The sequence below is a fragment of the Gallus gallus genome, chromosome 4, assembly GCF_016699485.2.
Source record: "Gallus gallus isolate bGalGal1 chromosome 4, bGalGal1.mat.broiler.GRCg7b, whole genome shotgun sequence".
NCBI classification, from domain to species: Eukaryota; Metazoa; Chordata; class Aves; order Galliformes; family Phasianidae; genus Gallus; species Gallus gallus.
Window position 1 is genome coordinate 53389460 of NC_052535.1, and position 22305 is coordinate 53411764.

At 43.6% G+C, this 22305-nt stretch overlaps 1 protein-coding gene across 2 annotated transcripts in view; it reads left to right on the plus strand.

The window, feature by feature from the left end:
• The first annotated feature begins 4532 nt into the window (after nt 1-4532).
• The window catches only part of TRPC3 (transient receptor potential cation channel subfamily C member 3), a 40048-nt gene continuing 22275 nt past the window's right edge, over nt 4533-22305 (plus strand). Inside the window, exons 1-3 of one of the 2 annotated variants that reach the window (XM_015276103.4) lie at nt 4533-4607; nt 13368-14139; nt 22017-22202. In XM_015276103.4, coding sequence (XP_015131589.2) covers nt 13399-14139; nt 22017-22202 — 927 coding nt within the window. In that variant the 5' untranslated portion in view covers nt 4533-4607; nt 13368-13398. Of the gene's footprint in view, nt 4608-5001; nt 5622-13367; nt 14140-22016; nt 22203-22305 lie in introns of those variants that run through there. The other variant, NM_001257279.4, reaches the window with a different exon arrangement.

Below are 22305 nucleotides of genomic sequence, written 5' to 3' on the forward strand. Positions count from 1 at the left end.
ATTTTACTGGTTTAGGCTCAGAAACCTGTGGACTTCTTCAAAAGTGTGCAAACACTCTGGTTTTATTTAAAGAAATATTCATCTTGCCTTAGAAAAATGGAAATAATGAGTGCAAATATGTAAATGTACACACAGTTGCCACTTAATGTAAAAAGAAGGAAAGATCATTGTGCATTTTGTGTGAGCAGCCATTTCGAAGGCCTTTGAAAATGTAGCTAGTATCTATCTAATGGTTGTATTGGCAGGAGACTTCAGAAGCCTTTGTAACATCATAAAGTACAACTGCAGTGCACAGCTCTGAGGCCTGGTGTCCACCAGGAGATCTGACAGCATTTTGCAGCCCTTCACGTCGCCTGGGCCTGAATGGCTGCACAGTGTGTGTGAAAGCACAGCCTGGAGGGTCAGGAATTTTTCATCTACTTTAAAAACATTAAATCGTAATGTTAGCTCTGAGGCTGAGATCTGCTTACAGATCGGTGACATCACATCACTCTTTCTTTTCTCCTCATGCTGATTAACCTGTTTAGACTTTCATAGAAGTCCTTGGTGTAGGAGCTAAATGTCCTTGAAAACACCGGGTTCTTGGCAAGTAGGCAAATTCCCAGTATGAGGCAAAGAAGGCCAATTTTGCTTTCATTACACTGTTGCTATTCCCACCAACTTCCCAATTTTCGTGAAAGTAGTACACAGACACGTTAGACAAGGGTTGGGCGCACTGCACGACCTGGATTCTATTTCTAGCCTTACCGTGCCTCTCTTTACTCGTCTCTTCAAGCAAATAAAAACCACTGTTTTGTCTCCTGAGAGAATATACTCCCACTTTTTAATAAAGCTCCAAGATAATCATTTGGCGTAATTGTCTGACATGCAAGGTTATTCTGTAGGGGAAACTGTTGCTACAAGTTCCTTGTACCTGGCTGATTCTGATATCTATATCACTTCATTTCAGCAAGAAGGTCTTAATATCAACAATCCTAGCCTCAATAAGCACGGTATGTTTATTTTAAAATTAATACTTCCAACTACCTCTCAGAAAAATTCTGCTAAATGAGAAACCCAGTGTATATTCATTAAATGGCTTTTTTCCCCCATCACTTGTCACGTTGCTGCTATGCTAGTTTAGCCTAAAAATCTGAACGTATTTCCTGATCAGTTTAGATGTCAAACGCCAGCTGTGATAGCTGCTTTTGTATCTCAAAGCTTTACCCCATTCAATTGCCTACTTTAAAGAAACAACAACAACAACAAAAAAGGAAAAAAAAAAAAGGAAAGATAAATATGGAGCTCATGTTTTCGACAATAAATTTCAAGGAAATATATTACTGTAGGTTGACACCTTACTTCAATTTAGAAATGCTATTTTTGATGACTTATTTCCAGCTGAGGAATACTGCAGCAGTTATTTTTAAATCGAAGTTGTACATGTCTCCTAATTTTGAGATCAGAAAAATTCCATCACAGATCAGTCGATCCACACAAACAAAACGCCACTCCAGTCTTACTCCAACCCACCATGACCAAACCAGCCTGGTTAAAAAAACTGAGGGGCAGTATGCTGGCTGCAGGTCCAATGGGAACGTGAAACACTGATAGATGTTAGTACTGTGTTAGTACTGTGGATTTAATGTCCTAAACAAACAGGAGCATGGGGGATAATCTACCAAGCAGCACCTCCAGTAATATCATATTGTGTCTGCTATGCTTCACGATGTGCTGTCTCTGTCCTTACAATAGCATAACATTTCTTTTTCTTTTTTTCTCTCTATCTAAGTGACTTCCAGGAATCGGTTTTCTAAATTAAAACGTCATCATTCCAAAACTCTGTAGATTCAAGTCAGCTTTCACAAAATGCACTAGACTGGAAGCCATTGAGTGCAGTCTCTGACCAGCTGAAGCACTGGGCGGAACAAGCTTCGCAGTGCTGGCTGCCTGCTACTTCACTCACTGTTAACATCTACCCGATACTTTAATAGCATTGAATATTTTGGGAAAGAACGATGACTTCAGAACATCAGGACTACTGGAATTATTAACATTTTCAAAAAGTGCATAAATGATTCATGAAACAAAAAGTCCTTTTATGGATTTGGCCATGTCTGGAACTGAAGAGGCAGTTCCAGTAGACTTATATTCTTTGCTCATTCTGGTGATTCCAGAATGTCATTTCATGCCTTTTATTTGTTTGACTCCGGAACTTTGGAGCCTCAACCACAATTCTTACAGTCCTGCCATCAAAGAGGCAGTGATGGTTGAAGTCTAATCAAGGATTCTCATATCCTTGTTCTGATACTGCGTTCTGGTAGCAGCCTGCTATTTTAGACCATGTGTGTACGATGACCGAGGTTGTTTTCTTACATGTTTCTCTGGGAAAGACAAAATATTTCTAAAGCTACAACCATACAAAGCACATGTGAAATGCATAACGTGCTCTTTTGGTGCTATCCTGATTGTTTTTCAGGTAGGATTTCCTCCAAAAAAGCAACAAACAAACAAACAAACAACCTTCTCCAACAAACAACTGTTTGAGAGCTTAGATGGAAGGACGTGCTGGCCAAAAGTGGCCAGATAGCAAGCAAAGCAGGATGGGCGGGATGAAGAAGAGCACTTAATCTAAATGCACATCAGGAACATTCTGTTTTGGCTTGGTGGCTTTAGAACGCAATGATGAGAAAGACGATTTGGTTGGTCAACTCTTTTTATCTATTATCCTTTTCCTTCAGAATCAAGACAAAAAGTTTCCCTCTCTGAAAAAACTTGACAAGCATTTCCCTTGCAGCACTGGCAGTGAGGAGAATACAGTCACAGCAGTGAGGTGATGGATCTATCAGAAGTCCCTATTGCTGGGGTATTGTGTAGTGGAAAAAGTGGCTTTCTACACAGTGGTCACGGTGCTGAAACAAGTCTTTTTAATGCCGCTGTCTCACACAACATTCTCAAAAGCAAACTACACACACAGTTCAGGTGTAAGTTCTATAAGATTAAATATATACTGTAATAAATGGGATTGTAATTGCTTAGAGAGTTATCGGCCAATTAGCTCTTAAGATGGAGGGATGTATCAAGATGGCTTCTGCACTTCCAAGCGCAGCATCTTAGTGGCTTGGATAATGGAATAGATTGCAGTCATTAACCATGACTGTAGAAACAGCGAACCGATTTCTATTTAGATAACACTCATACCATGAAAAAATACAGCCCATAGAACACCTAATACAAATCAGCGATACGGAGAACAACATAAGAAGCAGGAATGCACCTTTCTTACAGCTAAGAACCAATATTAAATAACCCTTTTATTCATTTCTGAAAAGAAAATAAGCTGTGATAATGTGGAGGCCTTGCTCCGAGTGTACATTTGGCAAGCAAGCATTCCTCATCTACTTTCAACTCTACTTTTATATTTTGATCTTAGGGGAAATTCTAGAAGCAAAAGAAAGCCCATTCATGCAACCCACTGTGCTAACAGAGGATTTCTTTTCTTGTGTGTGAAATGGAATACAATATGGGCAGTATTATTATTATTTTTTTAAGCTAAAGGGGCCCTTCCAGTATACAAATTTTGATGCAAATGGATTGCTGCACGCTTATGCTTTAAAATACTTAATACTGTTATGATATATATAGTTACGCTGGACACCTAGATTGTGCTAAATGAGAGACCCTGAGCAGCTCAAAGTTACAGTAGCTACATAATACCATCAGCTTCCTAGAAAGCAGAATTTACTCACCCATGTATGTGATTCCACTGAGGCTAAATGGGATTTTCAAGTGACAAAAGACACAAGAAAGCACCTCCCTAAATAGTTCAAGATGAAGACAAAACAGACAAAAACAGCCCTTCAAAGCTGCAGCAGAGTCATTTATCTCTGTGAACCTCTTGGTTGGTTGTTGCTGGTTTTTTTTTTTTTCCTTTCTTTCTTTCTTTCTTTTCCTGTGTTTCATCAGTACAAATTTTAGATGTTTGGAAAAATTAGAGGCAGAAGCTTGGCTGACACCAAAAGCATGAGGTAATGAGCACCTTGTATGGACAGCCTGCGTTGCTGGCTCAGCAGTGAGAGCTCTATCTAAGCAGTTGTATTAGGAGTCAGAGCCCACTTACTCTGCAGCAATTGGAACACTTCACAGATTTCAATTTCAGTAGGATCCAAGTTTTGGAATACGGATTCGTGCAAATTCACCCTGTTGGCCACATAATGCTTAGGAAAAGTTTAAAGCAAGAGAAAAAACGTCACCTCAGTTGGATGTAGACAAAGGAACAGAAGTATTGCGTAGGTAAACCAACACACAGTCCCTGCATACCTGCTGTTCTGCATATTCTGTGTGTAAAAACACACATTCTGCCTTCATTTTGTCGTGGCTGCAGTTCTGTGATGGAATATTTTCCCTACCACACTAAAATTCTCTCAGCACAAAAAGATGTAACGCATCTCTGTACAGCAAGAATCGTTGTGGCTGGTATCTGTAGAGTGTAATTACTTCTGATTACATGCGATAGGCGTCTCAACATCCTCCCACTGCTTTTAGCTCGACACGGCGCAGCATTAAACCAGCCGTTCTCAGGTACCGACACCTGGAACCCTTTGGGAACCTGGACGCCTTCAGCCTTGGTAAGCCACTCAAAATACGCTTCTTCTTTTTTTCTTTTTTTTTCACTTAAAAATCTTCATCAAACTGCTCCCAGCGCAGAGGGAAACTGTTTCTGAGAACCACGCGGGAGCTTTCCGTGGCTGCCATAGGGCCGGGCACCCGAAGCCGGCTGACCGCGCGCCTCACGGCCCGCCTCACGCCGCGGGCGCCATGCCGTGCCACAGGGGCCGGGCGCTGCCCTCGGGGACCGCGTGCCCACGGCGGCCGGCCGCGTGCCCCCTCCAGAGGTGCGCAGCTCCCCGCCCATCCCCGGCCTTTCTTTTCCTTCCCCCCCTCCCTTCTCTTCCCCCTGAGCCGAGGCGGCCGCCGGGCGGGGGCGGTCCCGATGCCGGCAGGTGGGAGCGGCGGCCCCTCCTCGGCGGGGTGCCCGCGGCGGCAGGCGGCCGCCCCGCTCCGCTCCGCCGCGATGCTGCCCTAGCGAGGGATAATGACAAGGAGAGGCGAGGGGCAGAGCCGCCGCCGGGAGCCCCGTCTCTCGCTCTCCTCCCCGCTCGCCGGCGCTCCCCGGCTCCCGCTGTCGGGCCGCCTCGCTGACAGGCGGCGGGCGGAGAGGGTAGAGGGGCGGCGGGGGGATCGCGGTGCGGCCGCCGTTCCCTCCGGGCGCTCCGTGCCCGGCCGGGCAGCGCTGCCCGCCTCCTCCTCCTCCCGCCTCCCTCTCCGCCGCGCGCGCTGCCCGACGAGGCCGGCCGGGAGCAGCAGCGGCCGCCGCCGGCGGAGGAGACCCCGACCATGTCCAGCAAGAGCCGGAAGAGCAAGGAACAGGGGAGAGTGACCTTCCCCCCGCAGCAGCAGCAGCAGCAGCAGCAGGAGGAGGAGGAGGAGGAGGAGGCAGAGGAAGAAGAGCGGCAGCGCCGGCGCCGCGGCTGGAGAGGCGTCAACGGTGGGCTGGAGCCCCCGCCGCCTCCCCTGCGCGCCGTGAAGACCCTCCGGGAGCCGTACGGCTACTACCCGCCGCCGCCCTTCGCCAGCACCATGTAAGTCGGGCCCGGGGGCCGCCAACTTCCCCGGGGCGGCCGCGGGGCCGGCCTCGGTACCCGGCCTCTGGACGCCGGGCCGTCTCCGCCCCGTCGAGCCGAGCTCAGGTGCGGGGCAGGGCTCGGAGGGGCCGGGCACAGCGCGCCGCTTGTCCGGCCGTCGTTTTGCCGCCGGGGCTGGCCGAAGGGAGAGGCGGGGCCCGACCCGGTGCGGACGGGCGCTTCTGCCGCCGGGACCCCGCGGGCTGCGGGGGTGAAGCCGGGGGCGAAGCCGGGGCCCCGCGTCCCCCCGCGCCCCCTGGCGGCCCCGCCGCGCCGGCCGGCCTTCTGTCTCTTGCGGTGGGATGCGCGGCTGAGATCCCCACAGGCTGAGGCTTCGCCAAACTTTGTTAGTTGCTCGGTAGCGGCTTTGAGAAATAAGTCCACTCGTAGTCAGAGCGTGTCTGATGTGCTTTGTGTGTTGTGTTGTTCCCTGCCTGCTGGTGTAGGTGCCGAGAAAACCCAGTCGTTGATTTAGGTAAGGTTCTCTGAGCCCGGTGTGCCCTTTTTACCCTTTGTGTCTTCAGAGCCCTCAGGGTGGTGCTTAAAGGCGGCCGCTGGCAGAGATGTGAGGCACCTGCCCTGGGAGCATCCGTGTGTGAGGTCCTGCTCCTCCACTTACACTTCGTGTCTTGGAGGGTTTCTGTTCCTCGTTTTTAAAGATGCTGTCATGTCTCTGAATCCCAGCCCTGGCCGGTGTTTGCTTCAGGATAAACAAATGTAGTTCTGCTGATAGGAATGTTAACTTTCATTTCTCTGATTGACCGAGTGTGTCATGTCCGTGACATCACGCCCTGTCTAACACTCTCCTTGAGTATTTCTTGAGCATTTGATACTTCCGGGGCAATATTTGATTATTAACTAAATATCTAGTTTACTAAATGACAAAAGCATTGAGTTTTAAGTTCACACGTTCAGCATCTATAGAAGAAGCATTGAATAAAATCACCCTGGAGACAATGGTGAAGTACAGGAGTAATGATCACAGTGTAAGCCCTGCTTTAATCACACATAAGAGTGCTTTCTGCCATCCCGGCACAGAAATTCTTTGCAAACGTTTTGTACCCAGCATTCCAGGCTCTAAGTGAAAGGATCGTTCACTCCTGTTGAGCAGCCTGAAACTTGTGCTGAAGTTGTTTGCCTGAGCTCCGACTGCAGTCAATGGGATGAGAGAGGACATGGCAGTGGGCTTGCCAGCCTCGGTCATCAGTCTTCTTGAGGTGCTCATCTCTCCTTATTCCCCACAGAAAGAGCCTGGAAGATTAGTTCAGTCTCATACATTCACTTTTTAGACTGCTCAAGCTAGGCAGAGGAATTGTTATTTGGTAGCTCTTCTGGGTTCCTGTCCTCGCAATTCCTTCCTTTAGCAAACTGATGTTATGCCAACATGGACTAAAATTGAGTTCAGTTTGCACAGCGATATGCTTCTGGAGCTGTGGAAGCCCGCAGCTGCCATTTTACCTGTAGTATGTCCATCTTCATACACAGTGGGCTTTTCTGGAGTAACACTTTGTGATTCTTACTAGAGCCTAAAACCATAGCATCTGTGAACGGGATAAATGAGCACCAGATTGCTCATAATGTGCTCAGATGGATATGCATAGGGCTTTGGCTTGCATGCAGTGGTCATGAGAATCCTTGTCTGAAAGATCTAAACGACAAGGGCAAAGAGGCAAGAGGATGTGGAGAGGTTTGCACAGGGAGATGCACTTGGTATCTGAGAAGTATTCACTCCAAAAGCATGTAACCTGTGCAGGGTACCTGCCAGTGTGCGTCAGGCTCCCTCCTGTGCAGATATTGCTGGAAAAAGTAATTAACCTGGGATTTCCAGCAGGACAGCAGGCCGGGGGTAATGCTTCTGTTTCACATGGCCCTGCATGTCCCACTGGTGTAGGAAATGGGCAAACGTTGCTCATTAAGTGTGATGGGCACTGCGTGCCTAATTCCTGAGGCCCTTTGAAAGCCCTAGCTGTTTTTCCTGAGTGGAACACCAGGTCACAAATGAAAGGCAGTGTAAAAGCAGCTTTACAGTTCCATGTTGCTGCAGCCCTATGAACATGGTTCTCTCCTGGTGAGACCCCTTTGCCTTTTTCTCTGTGTGCACCAATACGATCCTCTCACCAAAACATGGTGCTTTTATTTCCACTGGGATTCAGACAGGTGGTATTTCATTTGGAAGTGTTAGTGATGAGCAGTGGTAGGGAAAAGCTCTGTGTAGTTTTGGGGTTTTTTTTTGGAGGGGGGAATGAACAAACCGAGTGTGTCTATACCTCCTCCCGATGCCTCGTGGTGTTTTGCTCCTTTTTTGACTGTAGTTCTTTCCAGTTCTGTGCCAGAACTTCTGTGAGCTGACATGAGGGCATTTTGGATGATGGATTATGTCATTTCAGAGCAGTGGGAGAGCACAGACCGGGGTCGGATCTTGCAGCTGGCCTGATTTATGTTCTGTGTTGGGCTGAATCTGTCTCCATCTGATGTGAACTACTGCCTGGGCTCTCCAGAAGGGATAAGGAGGCTGTCATTTCATACATTTTAGCTTTGGTGCAGATTCCTACATTGTGTGAAATACATGCAGGCTTCCTGAAGATGTGGTGTGCACACGTACATGCATGTAGCGCTGTTTCTTCTGGGGGAAAAAACAAAGCAGGCATTTAGCAGTGGCCTCTTTTGGCCCATGCCCGTAGCTGAGCTTGGAGGGCTGGAAGAGATTTTGCTTGAGAGAGGTCAGGGAAGGATCTCCTGTCCAGCACTGTGCAGCCCCACCTGCAATGGGAACAAAGCAAACGTTTGAGATTGCTGTGTTTAAGAGCTCTCGGGAGTCACGGGCTAAAATGCTGCGCGTACATATGTGTGTGTCTGAGCATGTTCTGGGTGTGTAAGGCAACGTGTCGATCTGTGATTTCAGGGCAGGACCTCAGAGGTTCCTTTGGCAGCACTGGAGGCACAGTGTTTGAGTGCTGTGTGGCAGACTACAGCGTGCCTGCCTTCGGAGGTGGGCGCATAGCTGCTCTGTGGTGTACTTGTCTGATCTGCCTGCAATCACTGGGCTGTGTTTCATGGCTGCAATAGGTTCAAGACTGCTCATGTACTGCAGTTTATTAGTGGGGTGCTTGTACATTGTGGGCGCCATCCTTTATTGCAGTTAATAGCTCAGGAAGAGTAACTGCTTGTTCTTCAGTATGAAAGTTGTAAAATTAATCTGTAGGTCTGGGGAGGCTGAGAATGAGACTTCTTATTTTCAACTCCTCTCTAGTTTTAATTATTTCATATGTAATTTGCAGAAATAAATATATATTAAAAAAAAAAAGACTTGGAAATGTGATTACAGATCTTCTCAAATGCATCGTCCAATATTTCTGTCCTTCTGCAATGATTCTGAAAGCCAGAATATGAAGAGATTTAGCAGAGGTTAGCACAGCAGGTTGAAGCAATCCATGGTAGAAGCGGAGGAATCATAGTGCATACTCTGGTCCTTAGGAGCTGTTACTCTGCTGAAGTTTCTAGTACTGTACTTAGGAATAACTCTGCCCAAGGGAAGTAAAGTCAATTTCAAGAATACTCTCCAGTGACAGGCAGTACTGCAGTGTAGGATAAGGTCATAGCGTATGTGATGCATGCAAGACCCAAGAGACAGACAAGGGCATTGCTTGCTTAATGGGGAAAGGAATACATTTTTTAGTGCCCATATGAGAGTCAGACTTACATCTTAAAAGTTTTCTCAAAGCAGCTGCTTCTTGGGGTGTTTTTAGGGCTGGGGATATGTGCCCTGATGGGGTGAGACTTGGGCTATTTCAGTTAAAGTGACTGTTCTTTTCCAGTTCCATCCTTCTTATTTGTGGTGAGCACAGAGGCTTGAGGCTTTATCAGCTCCTTCACCATTTTCCTGCTGTGAAATGTGAATAGTACTGGTGCAGAATGATGGAGGGGCTCAGCTTCACACAGTGTTGTGGTGCATCACTGATGCAGAATTAACATGTAGTAATTCAACATTTTTCTTGCTTGGCATTATTCTGTATTTTTTTTTTTGCCTTATATTCTATGGATTCTTATTTTTTGTATTTTTTAACTATTGGGAACAGAAGTGAAGAAGAACATCATAATTTCCATCTCTTCTTCCCTCTGTTAATATAGGTTGTCACCTCCTTATGGAGTCGAGGATGAGAAGATGAACTTTAAGGCTCTAGGAAACAGAACGTGATACAAATTTGCTTTTATTTTAGTCACATTTTCAAGACAGTCTAACGATGATCAGAGGGCTGGAGTACCTCCCCTACGAGGACAGGTTGAGAGAGCTGGGGCTCTTCAGCCTGGAGAAGACAAGGCTCCAAGGAGACCTTATAGTGGCCTTCCAGTACATGAAGGGGGCCTACAGAAAAGCTGGGGGAGGACTTTTTATCATGGCATGGAGCAACAGGATGAGGGGAAACGGTTTTAACTGGAAGAGGGTAGATTCAGATTAGGTATCAGGAAGACATTCTTCACTGTGAGGGTGGTGAGACACTGGAACAGGTTGCCCAGAAAGGCTGCGAATGCCCCCTACGTGGAGGCATTCAAGGACTGTCTGAAAGGGGCTTTGGGCAACCTGGTCTAGTGGGAGGTGCCTCTGCCTAGAGCAGGGGGTTGGAACTAGCTGATCTTAAAGGTCCCTTCCAACCCAAACCCGATTCTATGATCCTGAGTTTAGAGATAGGACTTGAGATTGTTTTGATTACTTAAGCTGACAAATACAGCATATAAATTTTACCAACATCTTACAGGAAAAGGGGAGCAGAGGATGGAATAATGGCCTTATACTTGACCCTTCCTGCTCACAGCACTCCAACCAGAGCTGCTCAGCCTTCAGGGCCTTGCTGCGCGATGAGGGGAGGAGGAGCGCAGGGAGGTACAGGTGACCCTGCCTGAGCACCACACTGTCAGCAAACCACAAGATTTTTTGCTCTTTATTTTTTTCAGAAGGCCTTGACAATATTTTAGTCATGAAAATACCAAGCAACTTTCATCTTTGTTTAGAGAAGATATTGCAGTCACTTCAAATACATCATTTCTGTAACAAGATTTATAGCGAAGGAAATTTTCCTTATTGAGCATGGACATTTTAGTATAACACCTTTGGAAAGATATATCTCTTTTTACAGAAGTCAGATGAGTCACCTCAGTCACACAGTGCGTTTTGAAACAAATACATAAAACAGAAAATAAAAGCGACATATTTCAAATTATACTGAAAAATTACCCTGAATATAAGGGGGAAAATGTGTTATGTATTTCATAAAAAGATAAATGAGATTCAAGGTGACTGTTTAGAGTCTTGTTTAATCAAGAAGTCGGCGTGCGTCAATCTGTTCTGTCTTTCATTTTGGTATACTTGATTTTTTTTCTTTATGCTATTACAGTAAACAATTACATTTCTGTACCTGTATGCTTTAAGATGCGGAAGAGGAACAGAAGCCTAATAGCACGGCAGACAATAAGATCTGGTTATCTTGTTTAGAAGGTAACAATAAGACGGCAGTATTTCTTGTTTTATGTCTAATTGTTTGGGGAATAAGGTAGTAGCGTAGTACGGCTGTTCACCACGTGTGCTCTGGGCCAAAGTCATCATATCTGAGTACTTCCAAACGTGAAATATGCTTACGCTTTAGACAGTAAATCAATCCCGTGGTTAACGCAGTTGCAAATTCCATCTCCACAAACATTTTCATAGACAGGAGGAAGGTGGTATGGGAGTGAGAAAGAATGGATGTGTCGTGTGGAGCAAAGCAGCTTAGGCACATATTTCAAGAATTAAGTACCAGACAGCATAACGTGTGTTCCAGTGCCACCCAGGTCACTTCTAGCAGTACAGAAATACCGACCCCACATGAAAAGATAAGAGAGTTCAGATGCTATGGAGAGACCTACCTTTGGTAATGAGTCACTTCACTCAGTCCTCCGTCTCCAGTGAAACTTCCCATCTGTGTTACCTGCAACTCCCTGTGTGCAAACCAGCTTTTACTGTGCTTGTAGCTTTGATAAAGTGAGTAAGATTTAATGTTCTGCTAAATTTATTACAACTGATGCAGACAGTTGGAAAGCCAGGCGTATTCTTGTAACCTGAATAGGATGAGGTCCGCCAGGTGAAAACCAGCAGGGCTGACATGGCAATATATGGGGAAATTCGAGGATGTCAACCATTACATTTTGTGTAGTAGCAGTGTAGCTGAGCTCTTTGCTGGAAGGTCACAGACACAAATAAAAAATACCACATTTAATGAAAGATTGCTCACATGGTGGATTTGGTCCTGCAGCACTTAGGATTTGTAACTTAGGAAGGCCTGAAGCTTCCACTGCATTCCCCTGAATGGTGGTTGTGGATGCCCAATGTGTCAGTGCCATTTCTTCACTCGGTTCTGTTCTGTTGCAGACTGACGGAGTCTGCTTAAAAAGGACCTTTAACTGTTTTGCTTTGCCCTCCATCTCTTCAGGTACACTTTACTTGGCTTTTGCACTGAGGATAGATGGATTAATTTCCTCTGTGGCTGTTCATTCTCATGTCTGAATTTTTCAGTGAAATGAATGAATTAATTTTCACAATGATCCTGTAAAATTGGAGGCAATTGTTCTTTTTTCAATAGACGAGGAACGGAGACGCAGAGGACTTATTTTACCAGCTCATAATTCCAGTTTGTGTTTCTTCAGTTAGCTAGTTCACCCATTCTTTTCTCCCGTGCCCTTCTCATTTCTCCCTCTTTCTGCTTTTGCAGCCACTGTCTCAGAGACTTCACAACTTCTCCAGTTAGTTCTCTGTTTCCTTTCCCATACGATCTTGTCCTCCTACATCCAAGTTTCTTCTTCACTGTGTACCTGCTATCCCATTTTTCATTAATTAAATCTTTGGCTTTATATTGTTTTTGCTCATATTACAAGAATGCATGTGTGTTTTTTAAATGAGCACTCACTTAGTGACACCAGACAGCTTTTTCATTTCAGCTCCTGGAACGGCAGGCATGTAGTAGAGGTAGGCTCAACATAGCACACAGCATTGCAGAACTCCAGTTGCAGAGAGAGCTCATCCCAGTCTAGACTGCATCATGTCTGTTGTCAGGAATCTGTGAGTAGTTTAGCTACTAGTATCCAGAAAGCCTGCTGAACACGTATGCACTGGTGTTTTTCAAAGATGTCTATTGTGACCGGATTCACTTGTGAGTAGACCCTTCCAAATGTAGTTAATGTTCCTTGTAGTAAGTGCTAACAGGCATGAGATCAGCCTCCACTGTATACTGTACGCAGAGTTCGTTTCCAGAGGCCCTTTCTGTTTTGTTGGCATGGTCAAGATTTTTTTTCCCCTTAATATCAGATGTCACTTCTCTTCAGAAATCCCTCCCAGTGCACTATTATATATAAAATGAAAACACATCTACAATATCAAATTGCACTTTCAATAGCAATTAAATACCATCCACCGCAGGGACTCAATCTGATGGTTCGAAGAGGGCAGCATTTACATTTATTGTATCATACTTTGTGTAAATCAAAGATGAAGGAAAATTTTCTTTGCATTGCCTGCCATAAGGGCAGAAAGATCCTAAGAATGCTTCTAGTTAATAGATGGGCAAATGGCAGGGGGCAGAATGAGGTAAGTGCTCATTTTTGTAGCCTCTGGAGAGCTTGCAACTACAAATAACCAGGACTGAAATTTTGTTACTTTTTTATTTTTCTCCCCATTAGGTACATTGAAGAAAGTCCGTCTCTGAGGCGTATGACTATGATGAGGGAAAAGGGAAGGCGCCAGGCCATTAGAGGCCCAGCATTCATGTTCAACAACAGAGGCACTAGTCTGACTGCTGAGGAAGAGCGCTTCCTAGATGCAGCAGAGTATGGGAACATACCTGTGGTGCGCAAAATGCTGGAGGAGTCAAAAACACTGAATGTCAACTGTGTTGACTACATGGGCCAAAACGCCTTGCAGCTTGCTGTAGGGAACGAACATTTGGAAGTGACAGAACTTCTGTTAAAAAAAGAGAACTTGGCACGGATTGGAGATGCCCTGCTGCTCGCAATCAGCAAGGGCTACATTAGGATAGTGGAAGCAATTTTAAATCATCCTGGGTTTTCAGTAAATAAGCGACTGACTCTGAGCCCTTGTGAGCAGGAGCTCCAGGATGACGATTTTTATTCCTATGACGAAGACGGCACCCGCTTTTCTCCAGACATCACTCCCATCATTTTAGCTGCTCACTGCCAAAAATACGAAGTCGTGCATATGCTGTTGATGAAAGGAGCAAGGATAGAAAGGCCTCATGATTATTTCTGCAAATGTAATGACTGTACAGAGAAGCAAAAGCATGATTCTTTCAGTCACTCTCGGTCAAGAATAAATGCCTACAAAGGACTGGCCAGTCCAGCTTACCTGTCCCTCTCCAGTGAAGATCCTGTGCTCACTGCTCTGGAACTCAGCAATGAGCTTGCCAAATTGGCTAACATTGAAAAAGAATTCAAGGTAATGGTAGTTCTGTATTTCTTGCTGTCTTTGTTGTTTGTTTTAGTATTGATGCTGCCTTATAATGTCCTTAGATGCTTGAAATTATTTCCTGTCTCAACTTCTTCAATTGCAAATGCTTTTATATTTATTCTCTGTAGCTCTTGATTTTGCATTCTCAATACTTAAGTCTTTAAAAAGGATTTTTAAGTGAAATGGAAATGCTTCAGTACCTGCTGTGTATGGAGAAAACCGGAAAAAAGAGATGGTGTGTATTCTTCTTGCAGAAGATGAAAAACAACTCCATTTGGTGTAGCAAATAGAGTTTTCAGTTACAAATGCTTCGTAGCATAAGTGCAGAAAGCAGAAACATTAAGTCTACTGCAGCAGTGACCTTATTCACGTTTTGTTACTCATACTAATTTTGAATAATGTCTCCAAATTGTTAAGAATAGAGGCAGTGTTCTTTTAATGCACCTTTTAGAACTGTCACTCGTTCAGAACTGTCTGTTAAGCTGATTACAGATGTCTGCTGTTGCCTGTTTCAGAGATACGTCTGGTTTAGTATGTCAGTATCTCAACTTTTCTGTATGTTTCAGCTTCTCCATCAGACGACTAGTTAACTGTTGTCCAGTGATGGCTGTCAGACTTGCACTTTTTTTTAGTGCCTTGAAAAGTATACCCTCTCTGCACACCCCTCCCTCAAAAAAACTCACCACCAACAAAATGGAACCAAAGGACAAAACTTAACGTCGGTAGCAGCAGAGTACTGTAATAAGATAAGCTGGGCTTGGGGAATGTGACAGGTTATTCTCAGTGAGCAGTGATGTTAATAGCGCCGTGCCTAGTCGTAGCAAAAATTTTAATGGGGTTCTGCAGGGTCAGTGTTGGGTGCCACTTTTTTCACTAATATCTTCATAAGCGATCTGAGAGAGGCAAGGGATGCATTCATCTTTTAAAACAACAGCAAACGTTGCTAATTCAATTTCTTCTTCCCAGAAGAAATATGCAACAGCTTGCAGGAAAATAGGCAGAAATGCAAAAAGTGAGCTTTATCACAGGAGAGCAAATGGCTCCAGATATAACTAAGTGAGTTAAAATACAATTAAAAAAGAAAGCTTCTGTGCTGAGAAAGATTCGGGTATTCTACCACTCACTAATAAAGTATAAAAGTCAGCTTAAACCTTTTCTCTCCCTCCTTTGCTAAAGGAACCTTCTCACATTGTGCAATTTTGAAAATGGATTATTTACTGGAATGTATTTATTCAGTATAGCAAAAATGTCAGATTTTTCTTATCCTCTGCTGAGGAATCTCTTTGTGAACATAAAATTGAGGGATTTGAGATTTTTATTGGATATATTGAACCTGTTGGCTTTTGTGCTTCCCACAGTGAATCAATCATAGTTACATGCCTCATTTAGAGATCATTACAGAAGGTTAAATCTCTGCGTGCAGCTCAGTCTGGTTTAGTATTGATTTCTTTTCAGCAAGGCCAACTACTGAAGAGCCACAGAGTGTCCCAGAATCATGCGCCTAAGATGTAGATATGTGGATTTTCTGAGTAATGCTTTGGTGGCTGAGGATGCAACCTCTATCCATCTATCCATCTACCTATCTTGTTGATACTGCATGCAACATGTGTTATTAAAACTGTGTACAGAAACACTGTTGGACTCAGGGCCTTACAATGCTTAACATCATACAACTTGTTAGACCCACAGTGTCCTCAAGAGTTAAATTATGGAATTTAAATTTATTTATTTATGTGTTTATTTATTTATTTACTGGGGGTGGTGTAGATTATTAGAACTGAACAGAATAGTCTCAGTAGTTACAAAACTGTGGTAAGCTCCCGTGTCCCAGGCCCTAATATCATAAACATGAATTCAGTCTAACAAATCGGTCAACCTTTTGGAGTTGGGAAAGGTGCATGTTTAGGTTGGGCTTATTTCAAAGTAGAACTTAAAAAAATAATTTTTCAAACATTAAGTTGTCACAGAATGAAAGTATTCTGGTCTTCAGGGTTTTGTTTTGTTTTGCATTGTTTTTGTCCTGAACTGCTCAGCCTCTGTTGGCATTTTTGGGATGCATAAGAACCCAAGAAATCCACTACGTGCTCAATTTTCTCTATTTGTAAATAGTATTTACATGACAGCTAGCCTTCATAGGTGTACGGGATAAATAATTCAGTTTTGGATCCGACTGTAGGAACTGATGTTGGCTCTTCTCTAGCCTGGAAATTCCAGCTTCTCATCAAAATCACAGCATTCCAATGAAGTATCTGTTTTCCTCACTGACCTCACATTGATCCCTTTTCATTCTTTCTTATGAATGTCAGAGCATTCATTCTTTCCTCTCAGGCTGGATAGAAGAGGTGTGTCTTTTTCTCTCACGTCTTTTGTTGGTTACCATTCTTGGGAAGAGAGGAAAATGGGAAAGGAGGAAGGAGGAAAATGAGGCGAGGAATTTTTTAGCATCTCTGTCAAACAGAGGGTCCAAGAAGGGCTGAAACTGCACAACTGACAGCAAGGCTGTGTGCTCCAGTAGGGTTGTGCATGGGTGTCTTGGACTGCTGGCAGCATGAATGTTACACGAGATGCTGCGCTGACAGCCCCACGTGGAGGTGTGTTTAGGAGAAAGCAAGCAGTGCTGCAGTGGGCGATGGAAGTTAGCTGTGAGATCTGCTTAAAGGGATTTTTAATGATACTAATTATTTATTCGTAAAATCTATGGGACATTAAGGCCCATAGCATTTCCTCTGCATGCTTCCAGCAATGCACTTCTTGGGTGCGGAGCAGGAAGTACCTCTCTAGTTGGCTTTCCCACAGAGAGTGAATGTGGGATGAAGCTGCATTAAAATGCCCAAGGACAAAGCTTCTGAGTATGTGCTTGCTGAATTGAACTTTACATCTGCATATGCGAAGTCCAGTCTGCTCCTGTCTCTAAGCATTTACCCTAACAAATTCTGACGTTCATGTGCAAACCAGAGTTTGCATAAATGCATTGAAGATGTGGGAAAGTGACTTAGGGCATTCATTCATGACAGTCAGCTCCCCCTCAAGTTCTTTAGTGTAATTAAAAAACTTTATTACACTGATTCTATTTTTTCCTCAGAAGTAAGGAGACAGGATTCGAAGAAACCAGCAAACTCACATTTTGCTAGGAAGATGCAAGACATAGGCAAAAGAAAGTTACTGAAAATGAGTAAAAAAAATAAGAAAAGGAGAAGATGGGGAAACTAGAGCCCTGAAGGCCATGGCACTCATTCTGTTCTGCCCTCAAACCTCCTTACTTCTTACCCTCTTGTGAAATCCCTTTTCCAAGCTCTGGTTGCTTCCTTTGATATTCTTCATCTGTTTCACTGTAGTTCTTCTTTATCGTATTACCCCCTTTTGTTCTTTGCTTCTGCTCATCTCCATTTCAGTTATTCGTTTACCTCTTCAGATTTCCTTTTTTTCACCTCTTTTTTAAAGTGCTCTTCTATTGTTTGGTTGGGTTTTTGTTTTTTTTTTGTAATTCTCTAATCTATCTTTTTTTCTTTTTCTTAATTTCTGTCATCCTCCCATTAGATTCATGATTCGTTCTTGCATTTTCTAATCCTAGTAAAGCCTGGCTGGTTTGTCTGAACCTGCTGGTGGCTCCTCTTTAGATCTGAGAACTGACAAAGGGAACATCAGAGGTGATCGGTGCCTGACAGTCAAAGCAGCAAGGTACCGTTTTAGTGGCTACAAAAGCAGCATATCAGCCCTTTGGCCAGAGTAGGGACTGCAGTGTTTCTTTCCCTTAGTGATTTCAATCCTCATTAGAGGAGCTGACAGCAGGATTTCAGATTGAGTCACGAATTTTGGGTTGTTTTGTCCAAGTCAAGGCTGCTACCAAAGCCTAAAAAAACCCTCCCTTTGTTCTGCTGTACCTACTGCTTTCACACTGAGTGTTGGTCTATGAAAGCAGCTGATCAGATTCTTGGGTGTCACGTTTTCAGATTGTTTTAGGTATGATAGAGATGATTAGAAAGAAATCAGCATGAATTTCTGTGTTTAAGAGGATTCTATATCACTCTGGTGATGTAGAAGTTCTTAAGTAGCTTTATAATGAACGTGCTTGTTCAGGGAGTGTTTTCAAGGTTTAAGAAAACTGCTGGTTTGATTATTTTCATCAGAAAGGACAAAGCCAACTCTACTGTAATCTCTGAGTGGCTGGAGACCTCAGGGTGTACTGCGTTGTGCCTGATAGCCCGGCTAGAGAAGCTCAGTCTGGAACTGTATCTTGTCTTAATGTAAAGAAGTATTCATTACTACAGTTTGAGAATTGCATTTTCTAATCCCAGCAGCACCACAAATGGCTTTGCAATACAGATATTCCGAATTTTTATGTTTTCTTATTCTGTTTTTAGCAAATCTGGCCACTGCAGCTGCTGTGAGTTACTGAAGTTATTTGTTACTTACCCTCCTTGAGACCTTTGAAAATGTTACTGTGCAGTGATGGGAGAATTTCTAGCGGCCAGAACAGCTGATGGAACTTCTCTCTGGAGTGACCAGAGAGAAAAACAGGGCAAGGGGACCAAAAAGCCACATGAATGGTGTGTGTACCCCCTCTCAGCTAAATAGTTTTGTGTAAGAGAACTGTGTGAGCGAGAATTGCAGAAGCTCGTATCACATCAGAATTTGGTCCATAGGAGCAAGTATCCAAAAGGTCCTTGTCTTGCTTTATATAGGATAAATCCCCATTCTTGGCTTTGCTAAAAACTCCCACTGAAACCAGTGGAAGACATGGACGTGCATCTAAAAGCAGCATTTGTCCCTGATCCAAGTCAATTTGCATAGTGTTATCTCAGCTGAACTAACAAAAAATATTCAAGCTTGAGCTACGTTTAGGTCCAGCTTTTAAACAACAGAGCTCGGATCCATAATCATTAGTGCAATTATGTGCTTGATTTGCATATACAGTTCCTACAGTTCTGTATGCAAACTGTCTAGCTATATTTGATCTCAAAAGAGCCATTTAATACTTAATGCATGTGTGATTGTGTGTAATGCCTTTGAAGTAGTTATGCCGGTGAGCATAGTCATGAATTGTGGTGCTTATGGAAATGCAGCTCCTGTATAATAGGAAACGGATTCATATGTTTCGCCTAACTGCATGTAATTGCTTGTTATAGTATTTCTTCAGAATAGTTAAGTGTTATTGATTAAATCATCGCAATATTTTTATTCATAAGCTTCATTCTTTGAATACAGATGACTGTTTTCTTTGTCCATGACCCTGCATAAACTCATGAGGTAGTCTCTAATATTCTCTTCTTGCTAAGAATAGGCAGTTGGACAGGCTGAGATATAGCAGCCAATGTGTGAGGGGACTGCTGTGAAGGCACTGTTCTGGAGTCCCAGACCTCATCAGTTGTCTGTTACCCTCTGGTGTCAGCTGTCTGTGGGCTGATGTTTTTGATGGGATAAAGATGCCCATGCAGCCATTAGGGGCTTTTGAAAGAGATGGTTTAAGATGGTATAGCAAGGAAAACCAGCTGAGTAAGGCTGTGAATTAATTGAAAAGGCACTTTGATCAGGGAGACAGAGTGCCTGTGTTGTCATGAGAAATAGGCTGAGAGCCCCACTCTGTAAGCAGGTCTGTTGGTGCCTCACTCTTTGTTTGGCACTCCCCTGAAAAATAGCTTCACCTTACTGAATTGGCAGCATATGCAGGATGTAGCAGGGTTTTCCTACGTGGACTTGGATGCTTCGGACAGAGTTCTGATGGTGTTTCTTAGGGCAGGGAAGAGATGAGTGATCTGGTGGCTTCATTTGCTCTCATGGTCTTCTCAAGAGAGCAAAGATGTGTGTGGGTGACTGAGACCATGGATCTGGTTTCTGCTACTCATGCAATGCCCTAGAGACAGAAGATTGCTGGAGAATTGGGTCCCGTGATTTCAGTACGGGTAGCATTTGGCTGTTTAATTCTATCAAGCAATCAAATATCCTGAGAGAAATTTGATTTTACTAATATGTAAGTAAGGACCCGGAGATGGAAATCTGATGTGTTCTCCCAGCATAAGATTCAAAACCTGAATCAGATATTAGCAATGCACAGACTGTTCTTCACTTCTCATAACAGCATCCATAAGCAATACAGCCTATTTTTAATCCTTAGCTTTACAGAATTAAGCTTAATCTATCGTACGTCCAATGTTGCTTAGCAATATGCATAGCTGTTATAGGAAAGCGGTCTATCCACCTATCAAGAAATGTTGCAGCACTGTTAACTTCTCAGTAGAAATCCAGGTAAGTCCTCATAGTGGACAAAGAGTCCCTGCAAAGCAGTCTGTCCTTCAGCAACTAGCAGGGCTGCTCACAGAGCAAACGGGTGTGCTTCTGGGTAAATGGTGTTATTCCCTCACTCTTAGGAGCACACTACTTCTCCTAATGTTTCTTCACAGTTAGCAAAGGAATGAGAAGTGTTTTAAGTGAAGATGATTTCCTGTGAATGGACAGTACACTCATTCATGTGGGGACTAAATTTGGGTTGTGATATATCATAAAACGCTTGAATAATATAAAGCCATCTAAACTAAACTTTATTAAACCTTAATGAGATGTCATCTTTGAGCCTAGGATAGATAAACTTAATACTAAAACAGGGAGTTCTTTTTCTCATGTAAATTAACAAGTGCCTGCAAATTCAGGTGAAAAAGAACATCGTTTCTTTTAGCTGAGTAGTACAACTGAAGTCAGTGAATTGGCATATCCTCCCCTCTGCTGCGAATATTGGATTTACAGCAACTTTAAAATGTTCAAGAAAAAGTTGATTACCAGTCTTATTCCCACTGAACTAACATTATGCTATATCTGATGATTAGTCTGTTATTAGTCTGATAATTTGTTTGTCTCCAGCCGTGTTTCATTTGGATTCATATCTGAATCTGACCTATGGGATTGTTGGCTGATTCCCACGGTTGTCCTCTTTTCCCATCTTTCCCCCAAATAATTGGATACTCCTGAGTGTGTATTTATACCTCTATCCCATTTTGTAGATGCTAAGTGAAAAAATAAGAAAGCTAGCAGTACAAGGAGGGAAAAGTAATATACTTAGGCAAAGGTGAGGAAGGTAAAGGTTTTCAGGAGAAAAAAAGGAAATGAAGAGATGATAAAGGCAGAGAAGTAGAGCAGTAGAGAAACATTTTTTGAGAAGGTGAGAGCCACAAAGGAAAAAAAATTATACCCAGAAAATGATTTTAAAAAGATAATGTATGAAAATGAACAGTTCGCTGAGGAACAGGGAACATAGGAAAAACAGAGACAGAGGGCTCAGACTGGCATTTTGATGGCTGGGGCAGGGGAGAGAACGTTAAGAAGAGCTATGGAATAAATGAAAAAGGAGGCTATAGAAATGGAGTTGGATACTGGAACACTTGATGCAACAAGGTAAGACAAGGAGATGCAGTCAAGCTTCCTCCTCCACCTGTAGCTTTTTGTGGAGAAATTGGAGGCTGCATCTCAGATAAAGTCATAGAGATCTGTCTGAGAGGTCATGGACAGATGAATGAGCACAGGTTTCTACCAAGGTGAGTTGCGGATATGAGTTTGCAGGTAATGGTGCAGAGGTGATGGAAGACATAGAAGCATAAACTGAAGTGCAGACAAAGACTCAAATTTGTGTGCTTGATGGTTAGCTTAAATTTTTGAAATATAGCCACAAACGTTTTGTCAGAAGAGACAGGAGATAAATTGAAGTCTTTGCAATATTGACATTACCCAAACAACCAAGAAGATTAAAGGTCGTGCTTGAAAAATAGCCATGATCTTGCTTATAGGGAGACAGCACGAAGTTGCATGTTCTTCTTCCCTTGGTGTTAACTCCTAAGCCTGTTCCTCACATGTCATTTTCTCTAACCCTTCTGTTGCAGAATGACTATCGCAAGCTGTCTATGCAATGCAAAGATTTTGTGGTTGGAGTTCTTGATCTCTGCCGAGACTCGGAAGAAGTGGAGGCCATCCTTAATGGGGATTTGAATTCAGAGCCGGTTGAAACGCAGAGACACAGAGCATCACTGAGCCGTGTGAAGCTGGCCATTAAGTATGAAGTCAAAAAGGTAAGAGCTTTCAGATGATGTAATATGAACAGCGTCACCTCACTGTGCCACGAGTATTATGAACTGATGCTCAGTTGCATTAATGAGATGATGCATGTAATCG